The sequence below is a fragment of the Dermacentor variabilis genome, chromosome 9 (genome assembly GCF_050947875.1).
Source record: "Dermacentor variabilis isolate Ectoservices chromosome 9, ASM5094787v1, whole genome shotgun sequence".
NCBI classification, from domain to species: Eukaryota; Metazoa; Arthropoda; class Arachnida; order Ixodida; family Ixodidae; genus Dermacentor; species Dermacentor variabilis.
In genome coordinates this window covers 20,597,737-20,608,618 of record NC_134576.1, presented here as the reverse complement: position 1 = coordinate 20,608,618, position 10,882 = coordinate 20,597,737, and the positions used below count along the sequence as shown (strand labels likewise).

Sequence of the window (10,882 nt, the reverse complement as noted above, 5' to 3'; positions counted from 1 at the left end):
GACAACAGTGACGTCAGCGCTCACCGTCGAACACACGGCCGCCACGCCTGCCGATGTGATGAGTCATCCCGCGCGGCGCCGAACCACCCCGACATCCGCACTTGAAGACAGTGACGTCACGCACGCGAGCCAATCAGGAGGCGCACACCTGCGCCTAGCGACAGTGACGTAAATAGGAGACCAATCAGGAGGCCGGAAAGCTGTGACAGTTTCTGCTAACTGCAGATGACCTTGACAATGAGCCATTAAAGGCTTCCGCCTTAATAACATGGGAACAACGTTCACCAGAGCTTTCTAGTGTCGCGAAGAGAATTTAGGCAGAACCCACCTTAAGATGACTGTCGAAGTTCATGCGATCAGCACTCACGCAATGTAGCGACGCCGCCGTGACTCACTGTATTGACTAAGACATCTTTATTTAGAATGTGTATTGATCCTCCTAAGATTTCAAGTGATTCGGCTGTATGCGACATATACTAGCTGTATCCGTGATTGGCCGGCTTTGTTGCGACCTTCGCTCTTCAAGTTTGTCGGACGAGGACCGCAGGCCGACGGCGCATATGCAGTCACGGCGATGGAATCGCGAAGACATAACGACGTCGATAGAACGACGAAAACCTTACGAGGGTGATGGCATGACGACGATGGGACGACTCTAAAGTCTTGATGATAAATAACCACGAGGCAATTACAGTGCCACTACGATGGTGTCACGATTGATTGCACAATTGTGAGGAGAAATCGTGTTGATAGAAAGACGAAAGCGGCATGACAACAATTGTACGGCATTTCTGTAATGATGGCGACGGTGCGACAACATCGTGACGACGTTGGCCTGTCAACAATGGAATGATAAACGTTCAATGATGATAGTGTGAAAACGGCTGTATGGCAAAAATGGCGGGACGACGAAAGTAGGACGAGAATCGGATGACGAAGCAGGAATGACGCTGTTGGAACTGCCACGACGATCTCATGACTACGATGACAAATGCATGACGATGACAATATGGCAACAATGCAATGACGACAATGGCATGATAACTGCCACATAATCACGATTGAATGACGACATCATGATTACGATGGAGCGACGTCGGTGCAACTGCTAAGGTGGTACGACAATGAGCGTATGACGACAGCTTGATGACGTTTATGAGATGATGACGTTTGTACGACAGCGTTACGAGAACGTGACTAAAACGGAATCAGCATGACTATGACGACAATAGAACTACTATAACCCCGAGGACATGCGTAGTGTCTCAAGTTAGTAGAAAACAACTGGTTCACACGGCGTAAGATAGATAGATAGATAGATAGATAGATAGATAGATAGATAGATAGATAGATAGATAGATAGATAGATAGATAGATAGATAGATTGATAGATAGATAGATAGATAGATAGAGTGCCTGAATTAGGGCAAGGAATGCCGATAAATACCACGTGACATACCCGCTTGCGCACCTTGATTGCAGCGCTCCCAAACTGTCCGTCTACAAACGAACATAGCATCTTGCAGGGCGTGCTGCCGCTTAAAAGATGACGGGGTAGTGACGAAGGCTTTGGCTGTGGGATTTACGCCAGCGATGTGCTTCCCTGGCGGCGGTCCATGATAGTGATAAGCAGACGCAGCGGAAGCACACCCGGCCAGATGATATGTTCGTTTGTGAGCGGAACGTTTGGGAGCAGTGCAATCACGACGCGCAAGCGGGCATGTCACGTTGCGCTTTTTGTATTTCGCGGGTACCCGTAGTAAGTTGAAAAACATTAATAATTACTAGGCAGCTGTTTATTTGGACGTTTTGCAAACCGCTCTGCAAATTTCTAATTGGATTTTTTTCCCTAGCTTTGTTGCTTCAGAAGTTGGGTAATAAATCTTGACTGATTATCAAATTAAGCATAACACAAAAAATAGCGTGACACACTACATACAAAAGTGAGCAAGCCCGGGCGTCTGCGTCAGCAGGCGTTTGGTGTGTTGCGACACCAGGTACCCGAGCACACGAGGGTTGGACCCTCCCACGTGTAGCCGTGCGCGGCTTAGCCGCGTCTGGGGAAAGGGGGATCCTGGGGGTTGAGCCGATGCTGTGTGTTTGTACCGTTAAGGTCCCCCGGCGGAGGCAACACACCTCTTCGGCTTCGGCTACACATATACGGCACCTCCAGACTGACTCACCTGGAGGAAATCGGCAGTCGCCTTTTCCTGCCTCTCCCTACTCGAATCTTCGTCTTTATCTCTCACTTTGTGACCTCTCCTCTCTTCTTCTCTCTTCCATTTACTTCCTTTCTCCACAGCGGCTAGGGTTAACCTTGTGTGAGTAGCCAAGCTAGGTTATATCATATTTGGTTATAGTCGTAGCCTACAGCTGGCGTTCGTAGGCCCTGTTTTTACAGGTCCAGCAGCGTCCCCCTATTGGGCTCCATGGTGGGTGGCTGGCGCTACTGCCGAAAAATACTCTCACCTATGGCTAGTTCCTTCCCTATACTATCTGATCGCTCCCTGAAGAGGGGGCGCACCGAAGAAATGATTGAATTTTTTGGACGCCAAAAGGAAACTTTCCCACGATTTCATGTCCTCCATTCTGAAAAACAAAAGAAAAAAACAAGCACGAACAATCTCACCTTTTGTTGTTTCGAAATCCCTTATTCAGGCACTTGGACCAGGCTACAAAGCATCAAAGATGGCGAGCGGTGATCTCCTTTTGGAACTCCGCGACAAAAAGCAACAAGAGAAACTGCCTAACTTTGTGTCATTTGGAGATGCCCCAGCAACAGTGACCCCCCCCCCCCGCACGATGAACACCACCCGTGGTGTAGTTTCAGATAATGATCTGATGGAGCTTACGAACGTTGAACTATGAGAAAGCTGGAGCGACCAAACGTAATCAATGTTAAAATAATTCTACGAAGGTGCGATGGCAAAGAGATTAAAACAAAACATCTAATTCTTACCTTTGGTTCAAGAGTGCTCCCTGAGAGTATTGAGACAGGATATCTGAAGATCTGTGTCAGACCATATGTCCCAAACCCTCTGAGATGTTTCAGATGCCAGCGATGTGGCCACAGCTCATCGAACTGTCGCGGCCGCCAAACTTGTGCAAAATGCAGTGCCCATGAACACACGATTTAAGCTTGTGAGAACGCTCTCCACTGTGTAAACTGTGATGGGGAGCACGCCGGGTACTCGCGGTCGTGCCCATCCTGGAAAAAAGAAAAAGAAATTCAACTATCAAAGTAAAAGAGAATATATCATTCAAGGAGGCACGCAGGCGGGTTTCATACCTGCGCAAGAAAACCTTTTCCGATGTGACGCGACAGGGGGCAGCGTCACAACGGCCTCCGGCGGCTGTCCGACCCACAAGCAGTGAGTCGGCAGTTACGTCATCTGCCCCCGCGGCGGCGGCAGTTAGCACTGCACGGCCAACCCAGCTGAAGGGACCAGAGACCCCGAAGATGGGCGCAGTCTAGGCTGCCTCAACCTCCCTGGCTCCTTCCAGCGCTGGTAACAGCTAGCGAAGCCAAATCCGTCAGGGAGCCCCGTCGACCTCCGGGCTGGTGGGCGCAGGGGCCTTGCCTTCCGAGGCGGGACCCTCGCAGGAAACTTCTCGCTCGCAAGAGCGCGTGTCCGGCGCCTCACAAGACGCAATGTACACTACTATCCTCACGGCGCACCAAGCGCCTAAGGGGTGGCGAGGCTCCCTCGAACGCTCCAAAAAGGGTCACATCCCCGTTGCAGGGCCTGGGAAGAGCTCTGTAATCTAAGGCATCACTTCCGTTTCCGTACACACAGCACCTATTTACTTTCAATATGGATACACAAATCATTCAATGGAATGTCAGATGTCTTCTTAGGAACCTTGATGATGTGCTAGAGCTTATCCACAAACACAATCCAAAAGCGCTGTGGGGACAGGAAACAGACTTAAAAACAAAACACACAAACTTTCTTCGACAGTATGTTACTTTTCGCAAAGATCGCGATGATGCTGCCGCGTCCTCGAGCGGGGTTGCCAATGTAACTCAATAAAGCATAGCGTGTCAACGTTTACTGCTGCGAACGGCCCTTGAAGCAGCGGCGGTTCGAGTCGTTCTAAACAAACTTATCACTGCTTGCTCGCTTTACATACCCCCTTCCCCATTACAAATTAAATAAACATGAATTTCAGTCCTTTATAGATGAATTGCCAGAATCTTATGTTGTTCTTGGCGATTTCAATGCGCACAGCTGCCTGTGGGGCGACTCTCGTATAGATGCGTGAGGTCGTTTTGTTAAACACTTCCTTTTCTCTTCTGGTGCGTGCCTTCTGTATAAAAAGGACCCCGCATATTACTGTATTGCAAACAGAACATTTTCTTCGATTGACCTCAGGATACTTTCCCCGTGTATACTGCCTGAACTTGAATGGGAAGCTACCAGCAATCCTTACTGGAGCGACCACTTCCCCATACTGCTAAGAACATCTAAAGAAAACGAATATCCCCCACAAGCTCCTAGGTGGGAGATAGATGCAGCCGACTGTGAGAAATTTCGAACTCTCACTAGCATCTCATGGGCTGACATGTCTTCTTTAGAAATTGATGCTGCTGTGGAGTATCTTACAGCATTCATAATAAATGCCGCATCAAAATGCATATCTGAAGTAAGTGGCTCGGCATGCAGACAGCATGTCACGTGGTGGAACGACAAATGTACGATCGCTCGTAAAAAACAGAACAAAGCGTGGGGGCTGCTACGCGCTTCTCCCACTGCAGAGAATCTTGTCAACTTTAAAAAAGTAAAGCCCCAAGGCAGGCGAACCCGCCGACAGGCCAGATGAGAAAGTTGGCAGAAGTTTTTATCGAGTATCAACTCGTTTACTGATGAGGCCAAAGTCTGGAACAGGGTTAATAGGATAAGAGGGCGACAAACATATTCACTCCCTTTGGTAAATACACAGGGCGATACACTGCAAGACCAGGCAGACTCACTTGGGGAGCATTTTGAGAGTGTGTCAAGTTCAACAAATTATTCACAATCCTTTCTCAAATACAAACAAATAGAAGAATGTAAGCCATTCATCAGAAAATCCAGAGAGAATGAACCCTATAACCGGCCTTTCAGTATTGCCGAGTTGAGAGCTGCCTTGAACACAAGCAAAAGCAATGCACCGGGACCCGGCAGAGTCATGTATGACATTATCAGAAACCTATATACTGACACACAGGTTACACTACTAACACTTTTCAACACTATTTGGGCTGCGGGATACCTCCCATCTACATGGAAAGAAGCGATTGTGGTTCCTGTCCTGAAGCAGGGAAAAGACTTGCTGCCTCCTTGGCAGCAAGTTATCGTCCGAAAGCTCTTACAAATTCTCTGGGTAAACTTTTTGAAAAAAATGATTAATCACAGACTCCTACACTTCCTTGAACTCAACAATATGCTCGATCCCTATCAGTGTGGCTTCAGACAAGGGCGGTCGACAACCGACCATCTTGTGCGCATTGAAGGATATATCCGCGATGCCTTTGTACACAAACAGTATTTCCTCTCGATAGCCCTGGAAATGCAGAGGGCATATATGACAACATGGCGATCCGGCGTCCGACGCGCCGGAACGGCAGCCGGAATCGAAGTGTTTTGCCGTGCCGAAGCGCCGGATCGGACGTCCGGCGTGCGACAAACCGGGCAGATTTTCATCTTCCGACGCGTCCGACAACCGCACCATCGTCTCGCTGCAGCCAATGACAGCGCGGCTGGCATGTGACGTTCTCTGAAGTTCCCTCCACGGAGGCGGCGCTGGCTGGCCGGTTTCTCGCAGTCTTTTTTTTTTCCTTGCCTGCTGCAGTTTGTTTGCGACACGAAATAATTATCAGTTCAGTAAAATTATCTCAAAACTGTGCCTGTTATGCAAAGCAGCGCCTAGTACACTAGCACTAAGGTACTAGCGAGATCGGGAGCCGCGACGCGAGGGCATTTCGCGTGCAGACAGCACACACTGACTGTCTGAGGGAGGCTGGTGGCTTCGCTTGCACGTTTGCCCTTCGCAACGGCTGCGTCGAGTGTGTCTCCTGCTTTACAGGTGTTCACTCTGACGTCGGATTTCAATCGGAACCTTGCGCAAAGAATCCAATGCAGCCACGTGTTCATTGTCAATCGCTAAGACGTTCTTACAGGTGTTCACGCTGATGTCATTGATGTCAATCGGAACCAGCGCCTCTATATGTGAAGACACGGCTTGTCTGTTGAAGTGCCTCCGGTTCTCAATGGCGAGAAGTGGCGCGAAACGGATGGTCAGTACCTCGGTATTCCGCGCGGATCTCACGGTGGACGCAGTCGAATTCGATGATGTGCCGGGAAACCTTCTTTTTGCTTTACGACTCCGCACAAGCTCGAATGTGTCGTCACAAGATACATCACCGCTGACACATTACGGCACGGTGTCGCTGGTGCAGTGGCGCAGGTAGCCACCGTGGGCACTGCTGAGTCCGGCGGAGGCGCCTCCATCTCCATCGCGACTAAGCAGGGAACAGCAATTCACGAGCAAAGCACTAGCAGTAGTGCTGGAAGACTCGGCTTTCTGCCTGAAAGGCACTTGGCCTTCTTCCAGACTTTAACAGAAACGTAAAGAGACGTAAACAATCGACATGGAATTAAGTCATTTATCAGGTAAATGTAAAAGTGCGCATGCACTCCCATGTTTGAAAATACTAGGGAACGGAAAAAGTAAGAGAGAAAGGAAAATAATAGAGGCATATCATATTCTAGAGGAAGGAGATGAATGGGCAAGCGCTCCCTCGTGAGCTTTGTTGGAAATGGAAATAGTGTTCTTGCATGAAATATTAGGATTTTGCTGACTTTGTTGATGTGCACGTATACGCATGGTTATACTGGGAAAGGTTATAAAATGGCTGGTGAACTTCAAATATACTTCAAGCTGGCAGTCAATGCTTGTCTGTGGTATTTGTTTCTTCGTGTCCTTGTTTTATTAGCGCTGTTCAATCTCAGTGCTAGAGAGCAGTGTTTATTCGTAATGATAAATTAAAAATAGATAATACTTTCTTTCCTCACCGCAGTTATCTAAGGTGTATTGGGAATTGTGTTTCCGTTGAGTGAACTCAAACTGTATGTCGCTTTAATTAACTAATGGCTTTTCTTTCTTAATTTTTGTTCCCTCCTCACAAAGTGGCTCTTGAATCGCCGCTCCCATAACAACATGTTTGGATCGACGCGCCATGAATGCAGATGCCTATTAGATAAACGTTATCAGTCTAGCTGCTGCGCAATATGGGCCGTGTTTGCGCTTCGCGCACGTACTTGATAAGACGACGTCGTTTCAGGCCGACATCTGCTGCGCCGAGTGCCGCACCACATCGGCATGCTTGGAGGCAAACCGGCTTTCCATGCTTGGTGAGTTCCGAACAGACTTATCCGTTCGTGAGCATTTTCCCTGCATTCTTCGTACGGCGCTTCGTACTCTGATCAACTTTACGAGATAACTTTCTGGATCTTCTGTTTACAGTCATTTAAATGCACAGCTTTCTCGCAATCCTTGCTACACAACCATTTGCAAATAAATGCGTGTGCTGACATTCTTTGTAAAGAAGCTTGATTAGTGGCTTTTGGAAATTATTGTTCGTACTTAACGGTTTGTATGCTCCGTAGGCTGCTCTTGTCCATATTTAAGAGCGTGTTTTTTTTAGTTTTCTCTTGGGAAGATATGTCGCGTTTCTGTTTGTTACTCGCACTATGTGTTTAGTCGCTTTAAGCACTCCGCTTGTTCCAGCTCTGGTGGGAGACAGGAAATCTTCGTGCCAATATGCTCACATGTTTTTCTGATTATCCCTGTGGAAACGCTTCCACACAATTGCCGAGTATCCCATAGGCCCTCCTGCTGTGCCGGCCAGTTTTTGAAGTCACATTTGAAAAAAATATGTGAAAAGCTGCCACATGTGGACAGTGAGTGGTTACGAGTGTTCTTTAGAGTGATGCACTACTGCGCCATTGATAAAAAAAAAACCGCTGCTTATTGAGTCATGTGACACACACAAGTTCTATGCCAAACGTTCATGCTGTCAGTCGGCAAAATAGTGCGCTGAAGGAAAGTGGGCCTTGCGTTTTCGGCCAGGCAGTGAAGACCGCAAGGATGGTGCAAGATTCACGTCGCGCAACCACGTCATGCGAAGACAGAAAGTTGATAGTGTGCGTTCTCTCTTGCTCAGTGACTGCGGAAGGAGTGTTAGAATGATAATACAAGCATTTGGTGCAGGAAAGCCATTCGTTGACTGGACTTTGACTGAGAATTTGGAGCTAAAGATGGTTTGCGCCAAGATAGAATATGATGGACTATGACTCCCGAGCAAAATTTGCTACAATACATTTTAATTCTGGGCTTTTAGGTGCCGAGAAAGTCATCTAATTATCAAGAACGCCGCAGTGATTAGATTCGGATTAATGTCCACCACGTGGGGCTCCTCAACCTGTGTACACGGGGTCGAAGGGGGATTCTGAATTCTGCACTACGATAATGCATGGCAATGTGCGGGCTTTAGACACCAAGTTCCGTCGCCATACAGGGACTGGCCGGATAGACGGCGTTTGTAGTGCGATTATGATTCTTAAGACACTTTGCGTCCTTTCCGATGTATACCTGTGCTAACCGTTTTCGCAACTCATGCGTAGTTCATGGTGTAATGTGTCATAGGGATGTGCGTGGAGGAAACCGGATACTGAGGGAACCAGCTTGGATCAGTGCGTATGCTATGTGCCGTTCTTCAATGACAAAAAATAAAAGTGTAATTTCAAAGTTCTGTGGTGCTGGGCAGAATCGAACCAGCGTCATGTGAACAATCCTCCGAAACACTTTCCTGCTTCAATCATTCAGATTACATACATATCTTCATTTAAAACAGCAATCTACCACGCTATCACGTAACCTTTTTTCTTTATAGTTATTTATTTACGTGTACCTTACAGGCCTTCGAGAAGGCATTTTGTAAGGGGGAAAGAAACATCAGTACAATGAATGAAATATTCACACACCATGAAAAATTATTACGATATTAGCTAATACAATATGAAGAGCAATAACAAAAACAGTAAATATAATAGCATAATAACATTATAAACGTCTTTGCATGTATATAGTAATATGTGTAGTTAAAAATTAGGATCACTGAAATTGTTTTATTAACGTGTAGGAAAATACAGGAAAGAAGACAACACTTAAAAGAAGGGAAGACGTGTTAAACGGTTAAAAAGGCATATTGTCCGATTTGAAAATTGCGAAATGCACTGTTATGCTATGTTATCTGGTAGAGCGTTCCATAAACGGACCGTACGGGGTAAAGCTGATAAATTAAAAGCGTGTTTATAGCCATAAATTCGGGTGTCGCTGAACTGATTGTTCAGTCTTTGTGACGTCGAGGATGCTTTTTTCAGGTTTGATAACGATAGGCCAACTGTGTGAATGAATCTATGAAATAATAATAGAAGGGAAATATCAGGGTTAGTGGTTGCAACGAAAGATCGACTTTTATTTGGGTTACACTTGACAGGCCACTATATTTTTTTAAATTAAACTGCTCGCTCTATTCTGGATGTTCTCCAGGAGTTCGATGAGGAGACCATATACAAAAGGCGTACTCAATTTGTGGCCGTACAACAGTTATGCAAACTAGTTTTTTTAGTGGTGAAGGCGCAGTTCTTAAGTTGCGGCGCAGAAATCCTAACGACCTGGAGGCGTTAGCTGAAATGAAGGTGATGTGATTAGTCCATGAAAGATTGTGCGTAAGGAGCACTCCTAAGTACTTATATTCTGTGGTGTGGTCAAATATGTTAGAATCTAAAAGAACTTCTTCTTGGGCAAGTTGGTGCTTAGATTTCCTAGGTATACTTTGTGGCGCAAAATACATTTCTTGAAAAGGGACAGAAGGAAGAAAGACAGGGAAGCGCGTCACTGCCTTCCTTTCTTCTGTCCCTTTTAAAAAAATGTATTTTGCGCCACAAAGTATACCTAGGAAATGTTAGAATCCAAACCATAAGAAAAGCGAGAGTTAACAGTTTTTAAAGAAAAGGAAACTGCTTTGTAATTCGACACGTTTAGGGACATGAGCCGCGTAGCACACCAATCAATATGTGCAAGATCATTTTAGAGTGCCGCGTGGTCAGCTGAACAGTTAATCGAACGGTATACAATGCAGTCGTCAGCAAATAATCGTACAGAAGAGGATACATTATTCGCTAAGTCGTTAGTGCAAATGAAAAAGAGAAGAGGTCCGAGTACACTGCCTTGAGGTACACTCGAAGTGACGTCAGACAGGGCAGAGGAAATGTTACCAACAGCAGTGAACGCGATTAGAAAGACATAAATGAATCCATGATAAGGTTAGCGAGTCAAGTTTAGTTGCAGAGAGCTTTGATATGAGGCGAATTTGCGCTACACGATTGAATGTTTTAGCGAAGTCCAAAAAGGTGCAGTCAACTTGTTTATTACAGTTCACGTCAGAATGCAAGTCTGACGTGAATCTGCAGATCTTTTGCTTTCTTACCACTCCTTTCTGTTGTGCCTTCGGGCCTTGAAAGTATGCAGCGTAAATAAATAAACGGGGTGCTTTAACGTTAATTTTATTTAAGAAGCCTCCTCTTACATATACCGTAAATCTACTAATTGAGCTCGATTACTCGTAGAGGTAGGCATTACGTGCACAAAAAACGCCGTCGCGAAAATGACTTATCAAGAAAATCTCACTTATTAGCTGCTTAACTAATTACTTTAGTGCACGTATTGCAATTTTAGGATTGATGCCAGTTATATCACAAATCACATGCACTTGGAAAAAGTTTTGAAACTAGCGCCAATTTCGAGATAAGCGCGGCAAAACTTGCGGTAAAAC

The 10,882-nt window shown here is 46.2% G+C and overlaps 1 protein-coding gene across 12 annotated transcripts in view; it reads left to right on the top strand.

Annotated features, from left to right (window-relative positions):
• The first annotated feature begins 7,319 nt into the window (after positions 1 to 7,319).
• LOC142592534 (uncharacterized) overlaps positions 7,320 to 10,882 on the top strand; it is a 283,219-nt gene continuing 279,656 nt past the window's right edge. For 11 of the 12 annotated variants that reach the window (XR_012830714.1, XR_012830715.1, XM_075704022.1 and 8 more), the window contains exon 1: positions 7,323 to 7,397. Coding sequence is in view for 10 of the 12 variants with exons in the window: in XM_075704022.1 (XP_075560137.1) it covers positions 7,366 to 7,397 (32 nt within the window). In the remaining 2 variants the exon portion in view is untranslated. Of the gene's footprint in view, positions 7,398 to 10,882 lie in introns of all 12 variants that reach the window. The other variant, XM_075704021.1, reaches the window with a different exon arrangement.